The following is a 27,359-nucleotide window of genomic DNA, read 5'->3' on the forward strand; positions in this document are numbered from 1 at the left end:
AGAAATTGAAAAACTAGTGAAAAAAAGTAGTAAATCTTACGAAATTTTTACAGTGTGTATAATAGACTAACAGAGCATTGCACCCACTTGCAAATGGATGATTAACCCCTTAGTTTCAAAACCGGATCAAAAAAACGATAAACGTTTTTCAACAGTCACAACAAACTGCCACAGCTCTGCTGTGGCCCTAACTGCCCATATAACTACTTTGAAAGGCACAAAAACCCTTTAGAGAGGTCCTAAGTGTTCAGGGGACACCTTCAGGTAAACTGGATGTCTCAAGCTACAAAATCTAATGCGCATATAGGCGCGAAAATAGGCCCCTCCCAACCTGTATTCACAGTGAGAGGGCCTAACAAAACTATCCCTAGGCAAAATCTAGCCAGCCATGTGGAAAAAACTGGGCCCCAATAAAGTTTTATCACCAATATGTATAAAAAAAAAACGTTTAAACACTTCCAGGAAACGTTTTATTTTTCAGTAATGTGAGAAAGTAATAAGAATATTACCTTTTACAGCAAGCATGATACTAGTCGTTATTAAATTACTGTAACCAGGCTTACCTTAAATAAATCTGGTATTAACAGCATTTTCTAGCATATTCATTTCTCTAGAAAAATTTAAACTGCACATACCTCATAGCAGGAGACCCTGCACGCCATTCCCCCAGCTGAAGTTACCTCTCTCTTCAGTTATGTGTGAGAACAGCAATGGATCTTAGTTACAACCTGCTAAGATTATCAAAAAACACAGGCAGACTCTTCTTCTACTTTCTGCCTGAGGCTAAAATAGTAAAACTCCGGTACCATTTGAAAATAACAAACTTTTGATTGAATATAAAACTAAATAAAAACACATCTCATCTCTCTAGCTACTTCCTTTCTTGTCGAGAGCTGCAAGAGAATGACTGGTAGTGGCAGTTAGAGGAGGAGCTATATAGACAGCTCTGCTGTGGGTGATCCTCTTGCAGCTTCCTGTTGGGAAGGAGCATATCCCACAAGCAATGGATGATCCGTGGACTGGATACACCTTACAAGAGAAAAAAACACATTTTCGAAATGTTTATGTTTTTCAAGATGGCTGCCATACCATATGACCAGTACTTTCAACATGAGCAGATGTAACTCTAGGTCAAAATATATGGTTATGCAGCTAATTTCACAGCTTTAACATAAGCGATTGCAAAGCAAACACGTTTTCAAATTTTTTGCGTAAACCAATATGGCTGCCACAGCTTGTGACCAATTCCTTCAACATGAACAACTGTGACTCTAGGTTACAATATATGGTTATACAGCAAGTTTCACAGTTCTAGCATAAGCAGTTGCAGAGGAAAAAAAGATTTTCAAAGTTTTTGCGTAAAACAAAATGGATGCCAGATCATATGATATACAGCCTCCATATTATGCACAATAGTTCCCACCATAGTATTCAATAAACATGGCAAAAATAAAGTATTTTTGTAAAACGGTTTTTGTTTTACTATCAATTAAAAAAACAGAATTTATGCTTACCTGATAAATTACTTTCTCTTACGGTGTATCCAGTCCACGGATTCATCTTTACTTGTGGGATATTCTCAATCCCTACAGGAAGTGGCAAAGAGAGCACACAGCAGAGCTGTCCATATAGCTCCCCTCAGGCTCCGCCCCCCAGTCATTCGACCGACGGTTAGGAGAAAAAGGAGAAACTATAGGGTGCAGTGGTGACTGTAGTTTACTAAAATAGATTTGAACCTGACTTAATTGCCAGGGCGGGCCGTGGACTGGATACACCGTAAGAGAAAGTAATTTATCAGGTAAGCATGAATTCTGTTTTCTCTTACATGGTGTATCCAGTCCACTGATTCATCCTTACTTGTGGGATACCAATACCAAAGCTTTAGGACACGGATGTAGGGAGGGAACAAGTCCGGTAACCTAAACAGAAGGCACCACTGCTTGCAAAACCTGTCTCCCAAAAATAGCCTCCGAAGAAGCAAAAGTATCGAATTTGTAAAATTTGGCAAATGTATGCAGTGAAGACCAAGTCGCTGCCTTACAAATCTGTTCAACAGAAGCCTCATTGTTGAAAGCCCATGTGGAAGCCACAGCTCTAGTGGAATGAGCTGTAATTCGTTCAGGAGGCTGCTGTCCAGCAGTCTCATAAGCCAATCGGATGATGCTTTTCAGCCAGAAGGAAAGAGAGGTAGCAGTCGCTTTCTGACCTCTCCTCTTACCAGAATAGACAACAAACAAGGATGATGTTTGTCTGAAATCTTTAGTTGCTTTTAAATAGAATTTTAAAGCACGAACCACATCAAGATTGTGTAAGTCGTTCCTTCTTAGAAACTGGATTAGGGCACAGAGAAGGAACAATGATTTCCTGGTTAATATTCTTATTAGAAACCACTTTTGGAAGGAAACCAGGTTTGGTAAGCAAAACAACCTTATCTGCATGGAACACCAGATAGGGTGAATTACACTGCAAAGCAGACAATTCAGAAACTCTTCGAGCAGAAGAAATAGTTACCAAAAACAAAAAACTTTCCAAGATAATAACTTAATATCTATGGAATGCAAAGGTTCAAACGGAACCCCTTGAAGAACTGAAAGAACTAAATTTAGACTCCATGGAGAAGCCACAGGTCTGTAGACAGGCTTGATTCTAACTATGGCCTGTGCAAACGCCTGAACGTCTGGTACAGCTGCCAGACGCTTGTGTAACAGGATAGACAGAGCAGATATCTGTCCCTTTAAGGAACTAGCTGACAAACCTTTCTCCAATCCTTCTTGGAGAAAAGACAATATCCTTGGAATCCTAACCTTACTCCACGAGTAACCTTTGGATTCGCACCAACAAAGATATTTCCGCCATATCTTATGGTAAATTTTCCTGGTGACAGGCTTTCTAGCCTGGATCAGAGTATCTATAACTGATTCAGAGAACCCACGCTTAGCTAGAATTAAGCGTTCAATCTCCAAGCAGTCAGTTGCAGAGAAACTAGATTTGGATGCTTGAATGGACCTTGAATTAGAAGATCCTGCCTCGATGGCAGTTTCCATGGTGGAGCCGATGACATGTCCACTAGGTCTGCATACCAAGTCCTGCATGGCCACGCAGGCGCTATCAGAATTACCGAAGCCTTCTCCTGTTTGATTCTGGCTACTAGCCGAGGGAGAAGAGGAAACGGTGGAAAGACATAAGCTAGACTGAATGACCAAGGCGCTACTAAAGCATCTATCAATGCTGCCTTGGGATCCCTGGATCTGGATCCGTAAAGGGGAAGTTTGGTGTTCTGACGGGACGCCATCAGATCCAATTCTGGAATGCCCCATAGCTGGGTTAGCTGAGCAAAGACCTCCGGGTGGAGTTCCCACTCCCCCGGATGGAAAGTCTGACAACTCAGATAATCCGCCTCCCAGTTGTCTACTCCTGGGATGTGAATTGCAGATAGATGGCAAGAGTGATCCTCCGCCCATTTGATGATCTTGGTTACTTCCTTCATCGCTAGGGAACTCTTTGTTCCTCCCTGATGATTGATGTACGCTACAGTCGTGATGTTGTCCGACTGAAATCTGATGAATTTGGCCTCCGCTAGTTGAGGCCATGCCTGGAGCGTATTGAATATCGCTCTCAGTTCCAAAATGTTTATCGGGAGAAGAGATTCTTCCCGAGACCATAGACCCTGAGCTTTCAGGGAGTCCCAGACCGCACCCCAGCCTAACAGACTGGCATCGGTCGTAACAATGATCCACTCCGGCCTGCGGAAACTCATTCCCTGAGACAGGTGATCCTGAGACAACCACCAGAGAAGAGAGTCTCTGGTTTTCTGGTCCATTTGTATTTGAGGAGACAAATCTGCATAATCCCCATTCCACTATTTGAGCATGCACAGTTGCAGTGGTCTTAGATGAATTCGGGCAAAAGGGACTACGTCCATTGCCGCAACCATTAGACCGATTACCTCCATGCACTGAGCCACAGAAGGCCGAGGAATGGAATGAAGAACTCGGCAAGTATTCAAAAGTTTTGACTTCCTGACTTCTGTCAGAAAGATTTTCATTTCTACCGAGTCTATTAGTGTTCCCAGGAAGGGAACCCTTGTGAGCAGGGACAGAGAACTTTTTTCTACGTTCACCTTCCACCCGTGAGACCTTAGAAAGGCCAGAACAATGTCCGTATGAGCCTTTGCTCTGTGACAAGACGACGCCTGTATTAAGATGTCGTCTAGGTAAGGTGCTACTGCAATGCCCCGCGGTCTTAGTACCGCTAGAAGGGACCCTAGCACCTTTGTGAAAATTCTGGGAGCGGTGGCCAACCCGAAAGGAAGGGCCACGAACTGGTAATGCGTGTCCAGAAAGGCGAAACTTAGGAACTGATGATGATCTTTGTGTATAGGAATATGTAGGTACGCATCCTTTAGATCCACGGTAGTCATATATTGACCTTCCTGGATCATCGGGAAGATTGTCTGAATAGTTTCCATTTTGAAAGATGGAACTCTGAGGAATTTGTTTAGAATTTTTAGATCCAGGATTGGCCTGAAAGTTCCTTCCTTTTTGGGAACTACAAACAGGTTTGAGTAAAATCCCAGCCCTTGTTCTGCAATTGGAACTGGGTGTATCACTCCCATCTTTAGAAGATCTTCGACACAGCGTAAGAACGCCTGATTCTTTATCTGGTCTGAAGACAAACGAGAAATGTGGAACCTTCCCCTTGGGGGAGAGTCCTTGAATTCTAGAAGATACCCCGGAGTAACAATTTCTAATGCCCAGGGATCTGGAACGTCTCTTGCCCAAGCCTGAGCAAAGAGAGAAAGTCTGCCCCCTACTAGATCCGGTCCATGATCGGGGGCTACCCCTTCATGCTGTCTTGGCAGCAGGCGCAGGCTTCTTGGCCTGTTTACCCTTATTCCAGCCCTGCAAGGGTTTCCAGGTTGCTTTAGGCTGGGAAGCGTTACCCTCTTGCTTAGCGGCAGCAGAGGTTGAAGCAGGTCCGCTCCTGAAGTTGCGAAAGGAGCGAAAATTAGCCTTGTTTTTTGGCCTTGAACGGTCTATCCTGTGGGAGGGCATGACCCTTCCCCCCCAGGGATATCCGCGATAATTTCTTTCAACTCGGGACCAAGAAGGGTCTTTCCCTTGAAAGGAATGTTTAGTAATTTTGTTTTGGACGACACGTCAGCCGACCATGATTTGAGCCAAAGCGCTCTTCGCGCCATAATGGCAAAACCTGAATTTTTCGCCGCTAACTTAGCTAATTGGAAAGCGGCATCAGTGATAAAAGAATTAGCCAGCTTTAAAGCGTGAATTCTATCCATGACTTCGTCATATGAAGTCTCCCTCTGGAGTGACTCCTCCAGCGCCTCAAACCAAAAAGCCGCTGCAGTAGTTATAGGAATAATGCAGGCAATTGGCTGGAGCAGGAAACCTTGCTGAACAAACATTTTCTTCAGCAAACCTTCCAATTTTTTATCCATAGGATCTTTGAAAGCACAACTGTCCTCTATTGGTATAGTTGTACGCTTAGCAAGCGTTGAAACAGCTCCCTCTACCTTAGGGACCGTCTGCCACGTGTCCCGCCTGGGGTCATTTATGGGGAACATTTTCTTAAAGATAGGGGGGGGGGGGGGGAGAACAAAGGGTACACCTGGTCTCTCCCACTCCCTAGTCACAATATCCGCCACCCTCCTTGGGATCGGAAACGCCTCAGTGTGTACAGGGACCTCTAAAAACCTGTCCATTTTTCACAATTTTTCTGGGACCATGGGGTCACAATCATCCAGCGTAGCTAAAACCTCCTTAAGCAGGACGCGGAGGTGTTCCAGCTTAAATTTAAACGCTAAGGAATCTGACTCTGCCCGCTGAGAAACTTTTCCTGTGTCAGAAATTTCTCCCTCAGACAGACCATCCCTCACTGCCACTTCAGAGTGTGGTGAGGGTACTACAGATAAATTATCCAAAGCTTCTGATTGCTCATCCTCTGTATTTAAAACTGAGCTATTGCGCTTTCTTGGAAAAACTGGCAGTTTGGATAAAAATGCTAATTGTTGTAAAGTAATAGGGGCCAATGCGCTAGAGGTACTAGGCATTGCTTGCGCGGGCGAAACTGGTGTCGACACATGGGGAGAGGAAGAAGGACTATCCTCGTTACCTTCTGTTAAAGAATCATCTTGGGCTACATTTTTAAGTGTCACTGCATGGTCTTTAAAATGCTTAGATGCTTTAGCACACTTTAAACACAAATGCAATGGGGGTACCGCCATGGCTTTTAAACACAAAGAACAGGGTCTATCTGAAGGCTCAGACATGTTTGACAGACTTAGAGGCGCGAAAATGAGGCCCCCTCCCTCTATATTCAGGAGTTATGGGGCCTTCCTGAGACAGATTAGGTGTCTTACAATATGCCAGGCGTATTAAAACCCCAAAAAGTGTTCCAAACGTCTAAAACACTTGAACATATATGAGATTATACTAATAAAGTAATCAATTTAGCCCATAACAGTGTCCACCAGTATTTAAGCCCTTAACCTAAGCCATCCTTCTATACTGAGTCTCAGAAAATGGCTTACCTTGCCCCATGGGGATTTCTGTCAGTCTTCTAGCATTACCAGGTCTTGTTAGAAAAAAAATGACTGAGCATACCTGAAGCAGTTAAGCCTGCAAACTGTTCCCCCCCAACTGAAGTTCTCCGGTACTCAACAGTCCTGTGTGGGAACAGCAATGGATTTTAGTTACAGCATGCTAAAATCTTTTTCCTCTCAGCAGAAATCTTCATCACTTTCTGCCTCAGAGTAAATAGTACAAACCGGCACTATTTTAAAATAACAAACTCTTGATTGAAGAAATAAAAACTACAAATCTAACACCACAAACTCTTTACCCTCCCGTGGAGATGCTACTTGTTAGAGCGGCAAAGAGAATGACTGGGGGGGCAGAGCCTGAGGGGAGCTATATGGACAGCTCTGCTGTGTGCTCTCTTTGCCACTTCCTGTAGGGATTGAGAATATCCCACAAGTAAGGATGAATCCGTGGACTGGATACACCATGTAAGAGAAATATCGTTAAGCATTTTTGAACAATTCAAAATGGCTGCCAAACCACATGACATATCAACTTCACTTGAACAAATCTGAATGTTAGTCATAAGATAACTCTATAAACAAAATTTCAAGTCATTCACATAAGCGGTTTCGGAGAAGAAGATTTTTGTAGCTTTTAAAAACAGCGCATACGAAACAAAATGGCCGCCAAGCTATGCAATGTAGGTCTTTCAAATTGCACATACTAATGCTCACTAAAGACCTCTACAATTTGCAGAAGTTTCATGAAAATTTGCAAATGTTTATTTCACGAAGGCGACTGCGCAGTGCGAATTTTGACTGCAATATTGCCTTTAGGGGTCATGACTATGTGTAATCATGTGTCTGCTGCACTGTAATATAGTTAAATAGTGCAATATAATGCATAAAGGGCAAATTTACGCAATTAAACAATAAGGCGAATGGCTCATAGCAGCCATGTTGATTATGGAAAATTTGCAGTTTTAACAATCTTGACAGATAACCTTGCAAAGAGTACATGTGCAAAACTGCACTCCATTGCACTTAGCGGTTTCTGAGAAGATGTTTAAAGATTTTCGCACATTTCAAAATGGCAGCTAGATCATGCGACTAAATCACTTCTCTTGAACAAACTTTATTCTAGGTCAGTACAGAGGTACACACAGCAAGTTTCACAACTGTAACATAAGCGGCTCCGGAGAAGATTTTCAAGTGTTTGTCAAAATTTGTCTCCAAAAGCAATATGGCTGCTAGATCACATGACCTATGAGATTTATGTTGCATAAGATTATGCACAGCATAGATCTCTAGCACTGTGCCAAGTTTCATGAGTTTTTGAGTTATGCTATTATAAGTATTTGAAAAAAACAGCAGAAAAATAATAATAATACTAATCTGAGCAAAAACCAATAGGTGTCCAGCACTATAGTGCTTGGCCACCTAATAAAAGTTTAAGATAATAACTTAACATCTAAAGAATGCATAGGCTCAAACGGAGGCCGTTGGAGAACATTAACCCCTTAAGGACCAGCGACGTACCCTGTATGTCGCTGGCCTTTTTTTGGGACTTGATTGTTTTATAGCGCGGTCTTGCCACCAGCGTTAAGACTGCTCTATTCCACAAAGCCTTCTGGAGGGAGGGCATTAATAGCGTATTCTTGCTAGACTTGTGCTATTATGTCCTGAAAAAACCCTTAACGACCAGTGACATACAGGGTACATTGTGGTCATTAAGGGGTTAAGAACTAAATTAAGATCCAAGGAGGAGTAACCGGTTTGAACACAGACCCAATTCTAACCAAGGCGTGACAAAAAGTTAATACTGCCTGACAGCAAGGCAGTTGACAGGTGTGAGAGGTCCTCTTCCTCACATAGACCTGTAGAAATATAAATACCTGTAGAAATATAAATACTGAGTCATGTCCCTCAGACTATAGAAAAGTAGGGCAGTATTAAACATGGGAGGCGCAGTGAGAATTATGTCCCACAAGTTCCCATTACTCTAAAGCCACCAAAGCTCTACTGTAGAGACTGATATGGACTGCGGCTACACCCTAGGACAAAGCAGCACAATCTTGCACTACTTTAAAAAATAAAATAAAAATAACAATCTTGATTGATCTAACACCTCACTTTGCCACTTCTGATCACTAACGCAGGCAAAGAGAATAACTGGAGTGGGAGGGAAGGGAAGAGCTATTTAACAGCTCTGCTGTGGTGCTCTTTGCCTCCTCCTGCTGACCAGGAGGTGAATATCCCATTAGTAATTGAGATGATCCGTGGACTCATCGTGTCATAAAAAAGAAAAGGGAATACACAAACACAGTGTCAGGCTGGTCAGAATGAAAACAAAGTGTAAAACTATAGTATATTTTGTCCAAGTGTATGCATCTGTGCAGATGAGCCTGAAATCCATTTAATTATAATACTAATAATAATATTAATATTAGAGTGAAGGCAAAATGAGGCATGCACGCAGCAATAGCACAGGGTAAAACAGTGATGTCAAATTTAAGAGGTATACTAGGTATATACTAGAATTATAAGATTCATAACTAAGAAAACTATAGGTAACATTAAAAAATATGTACTAATAAATTCTAACTTGTCTATTCAACAATTCTGATTTTACAAATAAAGAAAATATGACAAAAGCCTTACATCTGGATTGTCACAGCCAATCATTTCTCCATAGGAAACCTGGTGACACAGGCAATACGTAGGTTCATTAGGGTCCACTGGCATATCCAGTACATCCGAGGGATGGACAGAAAGCACAGCTTCTGAAAACACTGGTCTAAACAGGGAAAAATACATTATTAGCCTGAAACAATAAATTATATATATATATATATATATATATATATATATATATATATATATATATATATATATATAAGTATGCAACATTTAAAGGGATAGTACACCCACAAGAGTTCCTTACAGTACATAACATATTGCAATAGGTTAGTGCTAAAAGCATCCAAGATAAATATTCTAGAACCCCCCTGCATGCTGGTCACTTCTCTTGATAGATACGCTTTATACTTCATTTAGCAACATAAACTGGATGCTTTTAGCATCAGCCCATTGCAGTCTTATATATGGTGGGGAGCTATTATAGGTTTGCTGTTGCTTTAAGTATTCAAACAATTTAAAATCAAAAGGGGTTAAACAGAGTTTAAAGTACAGATCAGAAACCCCCATGAATTGCCGCCCCTGAGCAGGACTGGGTTACCAGTGAGGATTCATGTAATATTATTAATAATAATAAATTATTATAGCATTTTATTACTATATTAGAAAGTCACTTTAAATTCCTGCAATGCATGCTTAAAGGGTCACTATAGTAAAAAAACAACAAAAAAACACATGCTCTAATTTGTTATAGCATGCCATTTTAAGACTAGTGACCCTGCACCGCTGTGTTTAGCTCCTGCAAAAGGGTTAAACACAGTGTAGAAGTACCACTCAGGAGCAGCAGGGTGTTACAACTAGCGCTACTGATTGGATCAGCGTCAGTAGAAGTACAAATATGAGCGAAAAATGACTCAAGTGGTAACTATGTGTTTAAGCCTTTTATGCAGGTCATTTTTTGTCTACATTGGCCATTTAAGACAGAGTATAATTATTTTGGGCTGATTGACACTGTGTAAATCATTTGGGATAGAAGTTTCAGATTATTATTGTACTATATTACAATTAGATTCCTCACCCTCCTTTTAATTTCTTTTTCTTCACAGTGTCCTCCTCAGATACCCTCCGACCCCGGGATCCTCTTTTTTCTTTTTGACCTCGATTCTCTGTTTATGTGGACAAACACACACCCACAATATGAGTTAAGTTCAGCGACTTTGTTTCTACTAGAATAATGAAAAACATTTCAATTCCCTTTAACCTAAAATTAGCTATTATTTTTCAATGTATGTTGCACAAATTAATTAAAGTGAATGTAAAGTTACCTAGTTGTCGATGGAGTATATAATATGTCTCAAATAAATATGAGTTTCATTCATCGATTTGCATAATTTTTCTTGAAAGTAAAGTTATTCCCGTTTTTAATAAATTTTCTGAAGCTCGGGTAAATCAACTGTTTTTGTTTTTTTCTATCTTGGTCACGTTTTTCTGTTATCCAATTGAAAATCTGGCAGATAGGAGGCAGTCGCTCTACGTCATCTGCCTCCTTGCTCTTATGTGCAAGCAGTATTTTTCCCCCCATAAGCTTGGAATCAACATTAAACCAATTTATGTAAAAATATACGATTAATTTATAAATAAATAAATAAATAAATAAATGCGCTATACTATTGCAAAGTATTACATCATAATGCCCCGAGCTAGCAGAGGTTTCTTGAAGAACAAAGACCATACTTAAAGGGACACTGAACCCAAATTTTTTCTTTTGCGATTCAGATAGAGCATGCAATTTTAAGCAACTTTCTAATTTACTCCTATTATCAAATTTTCTTCATTCTCTTGGTATCTTTATTTGCCAATGCAAAAATGTAAGTTTAGATGCCAGACCATTTTTGGTGAACAGCCTAGGTTGTTCTTGCCGATTGGTGGATAAATTCACCCACCAATAAACAAGCTCTGCCCAGGGTACTGAACCAAAAAAGCTTAGATGCCTTCTTTTTCAAATAGATAGCAAGAGAACATAGAAAAATTGATAATAGGAGTAAATTAGAAAGTTGCTTAAAATTGTATGCTCTATCCGAATCACAAAAGAAAAATTTTTGGTTCAGTGTCCCTTTAAGTACGGTGCAGTTTGTACTTAATACAGCAACAATGTCTGGCGGTAACCAATAACAACAAAAGGAGAGGCTCTGAAACAGCAAAACCTTAAATATGTTGTTTACAAAGTGACAAACATGTAATGGAGAGGTTTTATAATACAGTGTCTAATTGTCTAAAATGCAAGTATGAAACAAATTACTTTCTAAAATCTATAAAAAGACATCAAACACCTCTTGCTTTAGGGTTAAAAATGGATCTTGTCCCACGGGAGGCCAAAAAGCAAAATTTTAAAAATGTAGGTTTTCAAAATGATACAAATCAAACAGCTAGTTTGGGCTATTTATAGCATTAAAGCATTTCTAAAACCCAATTAGCTTTTTTAGACTGTCTAAGGAATGTGGGACAATCACAATTATTTATTTTACACAAAACATGAGAGATGTTTAATGTCCCTTTCAAAAGATTTCCCATGACTAGCTGGTTCAGCAAAGCAAAACCCATTATGGGGTTAGGTTACTAGTGGAGAGCAAACTTGCGCTCCTGCTAGCACGCTATCTGTGCTAGAAGCAACTTAACATGATGGGTAGTGTGCATATTACAGATTGAAAGTAATGTTATGTGAGACTGTACTGGAGAAGTTGTGATCGCAAGATTGCCCTTATATATATAGAAATAAATATGTATACGTGTTCCTATGTATCCCTATGTAAAAGCACTTTTTGCCAGTTTTTTCTGTCTAACACCTTTCCATGTTATATTTTTAAGCCATTAAAAAATAAATAACAAAATGTATAAAAAAAAAAATGCATGAAAGTTTTATCAGATAGTGTTAATATGAATGTAACTATACTGTTCCATGTATTTTTGCTGTGTTTTGTGCCATTTTTTTTTTAACTTACATGCAAGTTAACCAGAGCTTTTCAGTGACGCTATCCTGACACACGTTAAATGCGATTGTGCTCTCAAGGTTGCATTTACTTTCAACTTGTAATACAAACACATTCTTAAACATGCTGAAAATTGACTTATTGCATGTGCACTATTAATAGTGCTCCTCTCGTAATCGACCCATAGTGATCAGATCTAGTATGGCCAAAAACTCTTTACCATAAAAATTATATTCCATTGTACAACACTGTGGACACTACTGTTGCATTCTAGAAAAGTGTATGAAATTAACCCTTTAGCTGCTGAGCCACTTCCTTCCATGTGCTAAGTGGTTTTGGAGTTTTTAAATGCTGCTCACCGTTAAGTCCCACTGTGAGAAACCCACACATCTTGTTTTTTTTTCTCAGCAGACAAAAAAAAATCCACACCATATTATTTTATGTATATATCATGATACGTGAGAACTCTCAAACAAAATGCATATATTTTTATTAATTTTAATAAACTGGGTTGTAAAAACGAAATTTCCCTACATTTTATTGTTAAAAAGGAAGATGAGGTTACCCAAAAGCCTTTTGTATATCTGTGGATATATTAGTATATAACTTTTATGCGAGCCTCTACTCAAATAAATACACATTTATACACGCCTGGTGATCACTATTATTACAGGGATCACCTGGCTATTAAAACCTGCACAGCGGGGGCTTTATTTTAAAGAGGGGCTTCTGGGTTGTAAAACAGGGGGTGTCTCTGCTTTTTTGATGACCTGTAATAAATGCCTAGTTTCTAGGATTTAAGGGAGCGTAGATTGAGGAGTTTAAATACTTATTGACATCCAGCTACCTTAAGTCCTATGGAGCTGCCTTTTACTTCTTGGTTTCCGGAGTCTGGTCTCTAAAATGTGTCATCACCACAGATAACTTGAAAATAGAATGACGACACATTTAAAAGAAAACATTAATCCTAATATTCCTCTGGCTTGCAAACCGTCATTCAAATTAAGATGGCGTTTAAAACAGCACTTCTTTAAAATGCTTACTTTTTAGTCCACGTCCCGTTGGACTGTCGAACTCTGTACCTTCTAACTTATCCTTCAGATCTGCTTCAAAACGAGCCAGATCTGCATCCAACCGTCGTATGTGTTTATCGACCTGTCAGAAAGATGCAAAAAAGACAAAATTTACCATAACAAAATGCAAGGACTTATATTGAAATTAGAAGTATTACATATTTGTTAGTTTTTTTAAATGTTCATTGTAATGATTAAAAAAGGATATTGACTTGAAATTTAAAACTTTAATGATTCCGAAGATCAAATTTACTCAGTTCTCTTTATACCTTTAGCTGAAAATGTAGCTCCTTTCATGAGAGAATACCTAAGTAGGCTCCGTAGTGGGCCTATGTCTTGAGCACTATGGCCTAGTTTACAAGTGAAGTGCAATCAATAACACATGGTGCGTTATATTTTGCACAACCTTGAGCAAAGAATAACACAATCTGGTATTACAAGCGCATGGTTAAAAAAGGGATACAAGTAAAAATAAACTTTTATGACTCAGATATAGCAGCAGTTTTAAGACTCTTTCCAATTTACTTCCATTATTAAATTTTGCAGTCTTTTTATATTCACACTTTCTGGGGAACAAGATCCTACTAAGCTCCAAGCTCACAGGGTATACGTGTACTAATCTGTCATTGGCTGTCACATGATACAGGGGGCCAGAAAATGGAAAAAAAAATACATTTGTCAGGGGGAAAAAAATAAAAAATCTACTGCTCATTTGAAATTCAGAGTAAGTTATCTTGCATTGACTTTGTATTATGTACTTCTACAACATTGAGTGGTCCTTTATATATTTTTTACCAAAGACTCAATGCGGCTGAAAGTTTTTTCGGGAAGAGTTATTAGCAAACTCTATGCTTTCCTATTACAATTTAGCACTTTTTAAAGGCTGGAGTAAACAATTGCCTGCTAGGTTGCATAATAAAACACATAAGAGACAGTATTTAAGGGCTTAGAAATTAGCATGAGACTACCCAGGTTTAACTTCTAACAAAGGATACAAAAAGAACAAGGTAAATGTGATGATAAAAGTAAATTGGAAAGTTGTTTAAAAATTGCATTCCCTATCCGATTATTGAAATAATAATTCTGACTAGACTGTCCCTTTAAGTTCAATTAAAATAGCGTATCAAAGAACTACATGAACTCCACTACTTGATCGGATTTGTTGCGCACCACCGGCTTAGAACATGATCGATATGCAATATGAATTTGACTGTGCGCCCCTGTAGAGGCCTATTATGTGAGGGATTTAGTGCACAGACGCTATTATTCATGCAGATGAATGAGTTCTCTAGATTATGATAAAAATAACTTTGGGCTTGATATACAAGAGAAACGTTAATTTTTATTTGCGTTGTATTTATAATCTAGCCCAATATGTATAAAATGCTGCCTTAAAATGCTCACGACAAGTGCAGCTCCTGAGCCTACCTCAGCTTTCTCTCAGGGAAAGACACTAAGTTTCAACAAATGATACCAAGACAAAGTATTTTTGATAAACAGAAGTTTTTTTTATTTAAATGTACACTCTAGCTGAAGCATACAAATTTTATTTTGACGTGTGTGTGTGCATTGTATGTGTTCTGATAGATCATATCCCCACTCTGAAACGTGGGGGGTGACAGAAATAGAATACTCCTGCAAACAGAAGCGAGGTGGATCTATCGCCTGAACACTGTGCAACCTAATTGTCTCAATACGGTCATAGACTGGCACTGTTTTTATGACTTTGGGACCATCTTGTCATCAATAATAAGGGTCCATGTCTGTTTTAAATCTAATGAGAGTCCAAGACCATTGGTATAAACTTTTGAGTTTAGGGTCCACTATATCCTCTTGTCATAGGCTCCATTTTAGATTATACATAATAGGTTAGTATTAATTATGTACTAGATTTGGTACATTATTTCCAATAGACGATTATCCCCTTGCAGTATATTTTGGTTTTAGGATAACTCTTAACAATTAAATTTGGGGCATAGTGCGTTAAACATAAATGGTTTGCTTCCCTCACATAGTTTTGATAACACTGTATTTGTCTCTACTAGTTTGTATTGTGTAGGCCTTTGAGTTTAACGTTGTTTCCTCTTGTCATAGGCTCTTATCCGTACTATACACAGATGATGTTTTTATACACACATTACTTTGAATTGGATCTAGTAATAGGGTTTTCAATGCATACTATACATGGGGATATACATCCTTAGAGTTAGCCAATGTTTTAGCCATTTCATTATGTGCTCATTTGATTAATGCCATTAACATGTTTTTTGCAGCGCAGTGGCCTTGATTTGCTGTGACCACGCACCACCCATTGGATCTGCGTTATCGATTTTTTATTTCATGATTTAGAAAGAGCATACAATTATAAACAACTTTCTAATTTACTTCTATTATTATCTTTTTTGCTTTATTCTCTTGATATTATTTGCTGAAAAGCATATCTAGACATGCTTAGTAGCTGCTGATTGGTAGCTGCACATAGATGCCTCTTGTGATTGGTTCACTGTGTGCATTCCTATTTCTTCATTAAAGTATATCTAAAGAATGAAGCAAATTAGGTAATAGAAGTAAATTGGAATGTTGTTTAAAATTGTATTCTCTACCTTAATCATGAAAGAAAATGTTTGGGTATAGTGTCCCTTTAAGTTGCGGTCAAAGTAAGATACGCATGCTAACGTGCATTTCATTGTTTGCCTGTTCCTCTATGTTGTGCCTATTCTCTCATGCAGACCATATTGTTCTAGTTACACGACACTTCACATATCTCATTCACATGCACTTATTAAGCTCAGACAGATTTGTGCAATAGCTTTGCTGTAATTAATTACACACTATATTTGTTTACTATGTGATTGGGTGGTTACCATGACTACCTATTGGTCATAATTGGGGGGTGGGGTTTGTGCAATGTTTGCTATATATTGTATGCACTTTGTATACACTGTGTCTGAGGAAGGGGATACTTTGTCCCCAAAACGTTACTACTTCCACAGTAAAAGAGATTTTTGGAAAGACCAGCGAGTGCCCGTTTTGTGTTTAGATATACACACACATATATATATATATATTTATTTTTTATATACTGTTTGTAGGACGTGTACCAGGCCACGCTACGAACGTGAACGCTACATCACGGCAGTGAGTGGGAAGTACTTAAGATGGCGGTGACAATTGTGAGGTAGGGGAGGGAAGAGAGCTGTTTGAAAGGGGTAAGGGAGAGATGTGTCATGTGGGAAGCCGATCTCTACACTAAAACTAAAATTAACCCTACAAGCTACCTAATTAACCCCTTCACTGCTGGGCATAATACAAGTGTGGTGCACAGCTGCATTTAGCGGCCTTCTAATTAGCAAAAATCAATGTCAAAGCCATATATGTCTGCTATTTCTGAACAAAGGGATCCCAGAGAAGCATTTACAACCATTTGTGCCATAATTGGTGGCATGAAATATACCAAAATGGGCCTGGATCAATACTTTGGGTTGTCTACAACAAAAATATAAAATGGTTCATATATATATATATATATATATATATATATATATATATATATACACACATACATACATACACACACAGGTGGCCTTCGGTTTACAACGGTTCAATTTACACTGTTTCAGAATAACAACCTTGTCTCCAGTCATGTTACTGCTATTGAAAAGCATTGAGAAGCAGTGCATTTATTAAAATAGCCAGTAGGTGGAGCTGTCCGCTTGTGTTGCAGCAAAGCCAAGCATACTGAAATTAATCAGTTTACCTGAGCTATCGAGCAGATTTCAAAGGAACAAGATCTTCCCGTCTATAAATCAGTCCAGATTGGAATGCATAGAAATAACTGTTTGCAGAAAAATTCAAGTGAAGTCTGTGTTGTGTGATTATTTTATTAGGTTTATAATGCCGTTTAGCATTTAAAGTCTTCATTTCAAAGCTTTAAAAATAATGTATTAGGTGTTACTTATGACAATTTTGAGAGGGAACCTCTCTCCCTCACTTCCCATTGACTTACATTATAAAATGGGTTTCAATTTACAACCATTCCTTCTGGAACCTAACCCCGGCTCCAGCACCAATTTCTCCTTAGTTGATGGGTGCAAGCTGCTTCTGTCCCACCAAGACAGATAGATATAGAAATATAGAATAAGCTGCAGCACTCCAAGTTTCTTTTTTTGTGATTTTATTACAAGCAGTAAGACAAAAGCCCGAAATGTCGCCTATGTCTTACTGCTTGTAATAAAAATATACACACACATGTGAAGGGTTATTCAGGGATTCCTGAAAGATATCAGTGTTACAATGCAACTATCACTAATTTTGAAGAAAAAAAAAAATGGGTTTGGAAATAGCAAAGTGCTACTTATTGCCCTATAACTTGCCAAAAAAGCAAAGAACAAGTCAACATCGGGTATTTCTAAACTCAGGACAAAATTTAGAAACTATTTAGGCATGAGTTTTTTGGCGATTGTAGATGTGTAACAGATTTTGGGGGTCAAAGTTAGAAAAAGTGTGTTTTTTCATTTGATCTTTTTTTATAGTAAATTATATGATTTAATAAAAACTATAGTAACTTTAGAAAGTCCATTTAATGGTGAGAAAACGGTATATAAAATGTGTGGGTACAATAAATGAGTACATGGAAAATTACAGCTAAACAAAACACAGCAGAAATGTAAAAACAGCCCAGGTCCTTAACGGTAAGAAAATTGAAAAATGGCCTGGTCACTAAGGGGTTAACAGATATTCACACCTACGCCTACTTACCATCTCATATGTCTGCATGGCCAGCTGCACTTTGTCATCGCTGTATTCTTTGCATTTGCTGTAGGCAGATTGTATGCGCTGAAGGTGCTGTACCCTCTGTTCAGTTGAGAGGTCCCGTACTGTGGCAATGTACTCAGCAGCTAATGTATCGATCTCCTTTTTTTTATCTGTTCAAAATGTACAGGAGTTGGCACAAACCAAATTAAAAAAAATAAAATAATAATAATAATAAATACGATCTCCATAGTTATGTAACTATGAGACTACATAATGCTCAAATTAAGCCTGCTTCTTTGAGTTTGATTTTAGGACAAGATTAAGGGCAGTACATAGAGAGGTACTCTTCATGTTAGTGGATATTAGGCAGAGAAGGGGCTAGAAAAACTATATCATTGTTAACCATTTGATGTCAAGAAATCCAGACTGGTTGCCAGGGTTCTACACACTGAAAATACAGGTAAACTTACACAAAGTAGTAAATATACATTCTATGTATACACCACTAGACGAGTGAACTAGATTGTGTCTATAAAATTACCATTGTTTCTTTGTTTAGCCGCTACAATACAAAAGGTCCAGCCTTCCATAGTATAGGCTACTCTGGTTACGACACATTAAAAGTAAAACTATATGACCAAAAGTATGTGGACACTGGACCATCACACCTATATTAGCTTGTTGGACAAACCATTCCAAAACCTTGGGCATTAATATGGAGTTGTCTCTCCTCCCCTTGGCAGCTATAACACCCACAACTCTTTTGGTAAGGCGTCCCACAAAATTTTGCAGTGTCTGTGGGAATTGATGCCCATTCAGGCAAAAATATAATTTGTGAGGTCAGGCACTGATATTAGATGAGAAGATCTGGCTCGCCATCTGAGATCCAATTCTGTCCAAATGTGTTTAATGGGGTTGAGGTCAGCGTACAGTCATGTGGGAACAGGAAAGGGCCTTCCCTGTTGCCATTAAGTTGGAAGCACCCAATTGTCTAAAATGTTGTTGTATCCCGTAGATGACCCTTATCCTCAGATATAAAAGGTTCAAAATTATGTAGTTTACAATTTGTGTTTAGTGGTCCTTTAACTTAAAATGACACGGTTTACAATAAGAAAGTTCTGAGCTTGAAGAAAGGGGATGTAGTTCAAGGTCTTTCAATTGCAGTCCTCAAGGCCCACTAAGGAGCCAGATTTTTAGTGTTACCTTGGGCAAGAGCAGCTCGTTAACCATGGTAACTGAAAAACAGACTATTTTAATTGTGCACATAGATGAATTACATGTTTGGATAGAAACATATTTGCAATATACATATATTACAAAAATGCCTCTAGTAAGTTATCAGTTTTCATGTTAGCATTTTTCTCTGCACGTGAATTATAGTTAGATATTCTCATTGCACCAGCATTTAAATACGCAGGTCAGCAATGATGCCAATTGAGTCATTAGTAGATGATACAAGCACCTTAGACTCATGAGCGGAGTTAAAAATGCTGTTGCACTGAACATACTTAAGTACACTCTTGAAACAGCTATAGTTTTTTTTTAATCTTATTTATTAATCGGCAGAAGAATAGAGTTAACAGCACACAAACTCTTGACATGTCAGTGCAAAAATTACAAAGAAGATATTCTCAACACATATATCACAATAAAGTAGAAAGGCATATTCAGGTCAAAGTAAATAGAAGAGAGGGAGATAAGTTTCCAGACAATAATCCAAAGTCTTCCCTTTATATTAAGGGTAACCTTCATCTCCTTTCTGCCTATAAACCTTTAATTTTTATTTTTTTTTAACAACTACTTAACATCGGTTATCTAGAACACCCTATGCCATCATCTGGTCTAGGGGCGACAGATATTTAAAAGACGTTATAAGGATTGTAACAAATTTTGCCTGAACAATAATAATAGTAATAATATTATAATCAAATACCTCTCTGATCCCTTGTCTTAACCCTATACATATCTGGTTGGATAGATGGTTAAAGATTCCTGCTACAAAGTAGTGCTATTATGCTACACTATACAAAAGTTTGTCTTTTTTTAATTTTATTTGTTTTAAATGAAAGCACCAGCTTAACTGTAAGTACTTTGTCATAGTTTCAGTGAATGTGTTAGCAGCCATGCTGTCATTTAAAAATAGACCATGATAGGATGGATTGCTAAAGTGAGTGCACGTTATAAAAACAGAATTTATGTTTACCTGATAAATTACTTTCTCCAACGGTGTGTCCGGTCCACGGCGTCATCCTTACTTGTGGGATATTCTCTTCCCCAACAGGAAATGGCAAAGAGCCCAGCAAAGCTGGTCACATGATCCCTCCTAGGCTCCGCCTACCCCAGTCATTCGACCGACGTTAAGGAGGAATATTTGCATAGGAGAAACCATATGATACCGTGGTGACTGTAGTTAAAGAAAATAAAATATCAGACCTGATTAAAAAACCAGGGCGGGCCGTGGACCGGACACACCGTTGGAGAAAGTAATTTATCAGGTAAACATAAATTCTGTTTTCTCCAACATAGGTGTGTCCGGTCCACGGCGTCATCCTTACTTGTGGGAACCAATACCAAAGCTTTAGGACACGGATGAAGGGAGGGAGCAAATCAGGTCACCTAGATGGAAGGCACCACGGCTTGCAAAACCTTTCTCCCAAAAATAGCCTCAGAAGAAGCAAAAGTATCAAACTTGTAAAATTTGGTAAAAGTGTGCAGTGAAGACCAAGTCGCTGCCCTACATATCTGATCAACAGAAGCCTCGTTCTTGAAGGCCCATGTGGAAGCCACAGCCCTAGTGGAATGAGCTGTGATTCTTTCAGGAGGCTGCCGTCCGGCAGTCTCGTAAGACAATCTGATGATGCTTTTAATCCAAAAAGAGAGAGAGGTAGAAGTTGCTTTTTGACCTCTCCTTTTACCAGAATAAACAACAAACAAGGAAGATGTTTGTCTAAAATCCTTTGTAGCATCTAAATAGAATTTTAGAGCGCGAACAACATCCAAATTGTGCAACAAACGTTCCTTCTTCGAAACTGGTTTTGGACACAAAGAAGGCACGACTATCTCCTGGTTAATGTTTTTGTTAGAAACAACTTTTGGAAGAAAACCAGGTTTAGTACGTAAAACCACCTTATCTGCATGGAACACCAGATAAGGAGGAGAACACTGCAGAGCAGATAATTCTGAAACTCTTCTAGCAGAAGAAATTGCAACCAAAAACAAAACTTTCCAAGATAATAACTTAATATCAACGGAATGTAAGGGTTCAAACGGAACCCCCTGAAGAACTGAAAGAACTAAGTTGAGACTCCAAGGAGGAGTCAAAGGTTTGTAAACAGGCTTGATTCTAACCAGAGCCTGAACAAAGGCTTGAACATCTGGCACAGCTGCCAGCTTTTTGTGAAGTAAAACAGACAAGGCAGAAATCTGTCCCTTCAAGGAACTTGCAGATAATCCTTTCTCCAATCCTTCTTGAAGAAAGGATAGAATCTTAGGAATTTTTACCTTGTCCCAAGGGAATCCTTTAGATTCACACCAACAGATATATTTTTTCCATATTTTGTGGTAAATTTTTCTAGTTACAGGCTTTCTGGCCTGAACAAGAGTATCAATAACAGAATCTGAGAACCCTCGTTTTGATAAGATCAAGCGTTCAATCTCCAAGCAGTCAGTTGGAGTGAGACCAGATTCGGATGTTCGAACGGACCTTGAACAAGAAGGTCTCGTCTCAAAGGTAGCTTCCATGGTGGAGCCGATGACATATTCACCAGATCTGCATACCAAGTCCTGCGTGGCCACGCAGGAGCTATCAAGATCACCGATGCCCTCTCCTGATTGATCCTGGCTACCAGCCTGGGGATGAGAGGAAACGGCGGGAATACATAAGCTAGTTTGAAGGTCCAAGGTGCTACTAGTGCATCTACTAGAGTCGCCTTGGGATCCCTGGATCTGGACCCGTAGCCAGGAACCTTGAAGTTCTGCCGAGAGGCCATCAGATCCATGTCTGGAATGCCCCACAGTTGAGTAATTTGGGCAAAGATTTCCGGATGGAGTTCCCACTCCCCCGGATGTAATGTCTGACGACTCAGAAAATCCGCTTCCCAATTTTCCACTCCTGGGATGTGGATTGCAGACAGGTGGCAGGAGTGAGTCTCCGCCCATTGAATGATTTTGGTCACTTCTTCCATCGCCAGGGAACTCCTTGTTCCCCCCTGATGGTTGATGTACGCAACAGTCGTCATGTTGTCTGATTGAAACCGTATGAACTTGGCCTTTGCTAGCTGAGGCCAAGCCTTGAGAGCATTGAATATCGCTCTCAGTTCCAGAATATTTATCGGTAGAAGAGATTCTTCCCGAGACCAAAGACCCTGAGCTTTCAGGGATCCCCAGACCGCGCCCCAGCCCATCAGACTGGCGTCGGTCGTGACAATGACCCACTCTGGTCTGCGGAAGGTCATCCCTTGTGACAGGTTGTCCAGGGACAGCCACCAACGGAGTGAGTCTCTGGTCCTCTGATTTACTTGTATCTTCGGAGACAAGTCTGTATAGTCCCCATTCCACTGACTGAGCATGCACAGTTGTAATGGTCTTAGATGAATGCGCGCAAAAGGAACTATGTCCATTGCCGCTACCATCAAACCTATTACTTCCATGCACTGTGCTATGGAAGGAAGAGGAACGGAATGAAGTGTTTGACAAGAGTTTAGAAGTTTTGTTTTTCTGGCCTCTGTCAGAAAAATCCTCATTTCTAAGGAGTCTATTATTGTTCCCAAGAAGGGAACCCTTGTCGACGGAGATAGAGAACTCTTTTCCACGTTCACTTTCCATCCGTGAGATCTGAGAAAGACCAGGACTATGTCCGTGTGAGCCTTTGCTTGAGGAAGGGACGACGTTTGAATCAGAATGTCGTCCAAGTAAGGTACTACTGCAATGCCCCTTGGTCTTAGCACCGCTAGAAGGGACCCTAGTACCTTTGTGAAAATCCTTGGAGCAGTGGCTAATCCGAAAGGAAGCGCCACGAACTGGTAATGCTTGTCCAGGAATGCGAACCTTAGGAACCGATGATGTTCCTTGTGGATAGGAATATGTAGATACGCATCCTTTAAATCCACCGTGGTCATGAATTGACCTTCCTGGATGGAAGGAAGAATTGTTCGAATGGTTTCCATTTTGAACGATGGAACCTTGAGAAACTTGTTTAAGATCTTGAGATCTAAGATTGGTCTGAACGTTCCCTCTTTTTTGGGAACTATGAACAGATTGGAGTAGAACCCCATCCCTTGTTCTCCTAATGGAACAGGATGAATCACTCCCATTTTCAACAGGTCTTCTACACAATGTAAGAATGCCTGTCTCTTTATGTGGTCTGAAGACAATTGAGACCTGTGGAACCTCCCCCTTGGGGGAAGCCCCTTGAATTCCAGAAGATAACCTTGGGAGACTATTTCTAGTGCCCAAGGATCCAGAACATCTCTTGCCCAAGCCTGAGCGAAGAGAGAGAGTCTGTCCCCCACCAGATCCGGTCCCGGATCGGGGGCCAACATTTCATGCTGTCTTGGTAGCAGTGGCAGGTTTCTTGGCCTGCTTTCCCTTGTTCCAGCCTTGCATTGGTCTCCAGGCTGGCTTGGCTTGAGAAGTATTACCCTCTTGCCTAGAGGACGTAGCACTTGGGGCTGGTCCGTTTCTACGAAAGGGACGAAAATTAGGTTTATTTTTGGCCTTGAAAGACCTATCCTGAGGAAGGGCGTGGCCCTTACCCCCAGTGATATCAGAGATAATCTCTTTCAAGTCAGGGCCAAACAGCGTTTTCCCCTTGAAAGGAATGTTAAGGAGTTTGTTCTTGGAAGACGCATCCGCTGACCAAGATTTCAACCAAAGCGCTCTACGCGCCACAATAGCAAACCCAGAATTCTTCGCCGCTAACCTAGCCAATTGCAAAGTGGCGTCTAGGGTGAAAGAATTAGCCAATTTGAGAGCACGGATTCTGTCCATAATCTCCTCATAAGGAGGAGAATCACTATCGATCGCCTTTACTAGCTCATCGAACCAGAAACACGCGGCTGTAGTGACAGGGACAATGCATGAAATTGGTTGTAGAAGGTAACCTTGCTGAACAAACATCTTTTTAAGCAAACCTAATTTTTTATCCATAGGATCTTTGAAAGCACAACTATCTTCTATGGGTATAGTGGTGCGTTTGTTTAAAGTAGAAACCGCTCCCTCGACCTTGGGGACAGTCTGCCATAAGTCCTTTCTAGGGTCGACCATAGGAAACAATTTTTTAAATATGGGGGGAGGGACGAAAGGAATACCGGGCCTTTCCCATTCTTTATTTACAATGTCCGCCACCCGCTTGGGTATAGGAAAAGCTTCTGGGAGCCCCGGGACCTCTAGGAACTTGTCCATTTTACATAGTTTCTCTGGGATGATCAAATTCTCACAATCATCCAGAGTGGATAATACCTCCTTAAGCAGAGCGCGGAGATGTTCCAACTTAAATTTAAATGTAATCACATCGGGTTCAGCTTGTTGAGAAATTTTCCCTGAATCTGAAATTTCTCCCTCAGACAAAACCTCCCTGGCCCCCTCAGACTGGTGTAGGGGCATTTCAGAACCATTATCATCAGCGTCCTCATGCTCTTCAGTATCTAAAACAGAGCAGTCGCGCTTACGCTGATAAGTGGGCATTTTGGCTAAAATGTTTTTGATAGAATTATCCATTACAGCCGTTAATTGTTGCATAGTAAGGAGTATTGGCGCGCTAGATGTACTAGGGGCCTCCTGAGTGGGCAAGACTCGTGTAGACGAAGGAGGGAATGATGCAGTACCATGCTTACTCCCCTCACTTGAGGAATCATCTTGGGCATCATTTTCAGTGTCACATAAATCACATTTATTTAAATGAGAAGGAACCTTGGCTTCCCCACATTCAGAACACAGTCTATCTGGTAGTTCAGACATGTTAAACAGGCATAAACTTGATAACAAAGTACAAAAAACGTTTTAAAATAAAACCGTTACTGTCACTTTAAATTTTAAACTGAACACACTTTATTACTGCAATTGCGAAAAAGTATGAAGGAATTGTTCAAAATTCACCAAAATTTCACCACAGTGTCTTAAAGCCTTAAAAGTATTGCACACCAAATTTGGAAGCTTTAACCCTTAAAATAACGGAACCGGAGCCGTTTTTAACTTTAACCCCTTTACAGTCCCTGGTATCTGCTTTGCTGAGACCCAACCAAGCCCAAAGGGGAATACGATACCAAATGACGCCTTCAGAAAGTCTTTTCTATGTATCAGAGCTCCTCACACATGCGACTGCATGTCATGCTTCTCAAAAACAAGTGCGCAATACCGGCGCGAAAATGAGGCTCTGCCTATGATTAGGGAAAGCCCCTAGAGAATAAGGTGTCTAAAACAGTGCCTGCCGATATTATTTAACAAAAATACCCAGATTAAATGATTCCTCAAGGCTAAATATGTGTAATATATGATCGATTTAGCCCAGAAAATGTCTACAGTCTTAATAAGCCCTTGTGAAGCCCTTATTTACTGTCTGAATAAAAATGGCTTACCGGATCCCATAGGGAAAATGACAGCTTCCAGCATTACATCGTCTTGTTAGAATGTGTCATACCTCAAGCAGCAAAAGACTGCTCACTGTTCCCCCAACTGAAGTTAATTCCTCTCAACAGTCCTGTGTGGAACAGCCATGGATTTTAGTAACGGTTGCTAAAATCATTTTCCTCATACAAACAGAAATCTTCATCTCTTTTCTGTTTCAGAGTAAATAGTACATACCAGCACTATTTTAAAATAACAAACTCTTGATTGAATAATAAAAAACTACAGTTAAACACTAAAAAACTCTAAGCCATCTCCGTGGAGATGTTGCCTGTACAACGGCAAAGAGAATGACTGGGGTAGGCGGAGCCTAGGAGGGATCATGTGACCAGCTTTGCTGGGCTCTTTGCCATTTCCTGTTGGGGAAGAGAATATCCCACAAGTAAGGATGACGCCGTGGACCGGACACACCTATGTTGGAGAAATTACCTTCAATCAAGTTCTTCCACTTTGTGACCGACTCGTCTCTCTCTGTACTCTCTTGTAAACAAGCTTCATTTCCATAGCGCAGCTCCTGCATAGCCTCTCTACTTCTCCCACCCCCTCCGTTCCCTACAGAAGCCCGTGCGCAATGAACCGTTACAACCAGCCCTCCTGTACGTCACAAACATTAGAATTATTTTCCTCCATCTGCTCAATCTATTGGTGGTTAGGCAATCTTGGTAGATAACTTAGTTGAGATTCTCTGAGGTCTGCTGCAAGAGTTGCTGACCAGGTTAAATCTAGAGACTATTGTATATAATTTTAGTTGAGGGTATTCTAGCTATTCTTGTGTTCCAGCTATAGCTTTTTTTTTTTTTTTAAGTTAAAATACATTTATTTTCTAGAACATAAAATTAAAACTCCATAACCCTTTATATTCAAGCTCCCACTTATGCATTTTACAACTTTTTGGGATCTGTAGAGTCCAGAGAATGAACTATGTGGAGGATATTAGCCACAGCAGTTCTGATCTCCTTTGTAGTAGAGGGACAATATTGCAGCCTCTGTAGCTATGGAAACCAGTACATCTTTTGAAACATTCTGGGCCAGACTTTTATCTCCATGTCCTTGTTTCAATACCCAGTAAAGAAATCTTTTTCTTGGTAGCTTCCATATTCAACACAGGCAGCAGAAAAGGTTTCAAACCAGTCATTCAGAAGCCTGATCTACCCCAAAGTCTACAGCTTGTTCTACTTCCCGTTCTACTTCCCAGCTATAGCTTTTTAATAGCATTTTTGTTAATACATGTATACTGCACAAATGCATATGTTAAAAACAGAACTGCAACCGTGCCATTTAATACAGAGCAAAATTTCACATGACTCTTGATGTACATACAGGTGAAACTCGAAAAATTTGAATATTGTGCAAAAGTTCATTTATTTCACTAATGCAACTTAAAAGGTGAAACTAATACGAGATAGACTCATTACATGCATAGCAAGATAGTTCAAGCCGTGATTTGTCATAATTGTGATGATTATGGCTTACAGCTCATGAAAACCCCAAATCCACAATCTCAGAATATTAGAATATTGTGAAAAGGTGCAATATTCTAGGCTCAAAGTGTCCCACGCTAATCAGCTAATTAAGCCATAACACCTGCAAAGGGTTTCCTGAACCTTTAAATGGTCTCTCAGTCTGGTTCAGTAGGAATCACAATCATGGGAAAGACTGCTGACCTGACAGTTGTGCAGAAAACCATCATTGACACCCTCCATAAGGAGGGAAAGCCTCAAAAGGTAATTGCAAAAGAAGTTG

General features: G+C 39.8%; 1 protein-coding gene across 1 annotated transcript in view; it reads right to left on the reverse strand.

Annotated features, from left to right (window-relative positions):
• ING5 (inhibitor of growth family member 5) overlaps positions 1-27,359 on the reverse strand; it is a 66,702-nt gene that overhangs the window by 15,917 nt on the left and 23,426 nt on the right. Inside the window, exons 3-6 of the mRNA XM_053709884.1 lie at positions 17,997-18,163; positions 13,209-13,320; positions 10,257-10,344; positions 9,203-9,338 (exon numbers count right to left, since the gene is read on the reverse strand). Coding sequence (XP_053565859.1) covers positions 9,203-9,338; positions 10,257-10,344; positions 13,209-13,320; positions 17,997-18,163 — 503 coding nt within the window. The remainder of the gene's footprint in view (positions 1-9,202; positions 9,339-10,256; positions 10,345-13,208; positions 13,321-17,996; positions 18,164-27,359) is intronic.

The sequence above is a fragment of the Bombina bombina genome, chromosome 4, assembly GCF_027579735.1.
Source record: "Bombina bombina isolate aBomBom1 chromosome 4, aBomBom1.pri, whole genome shotgun sequence".
Classification (NCBI taxonomy): domain Eukaryota; kingdom Metazoa; phylum Chordata; class Amphibia; order Anura; family Bombinatoridae; genus Bombina; species Bombina bombina.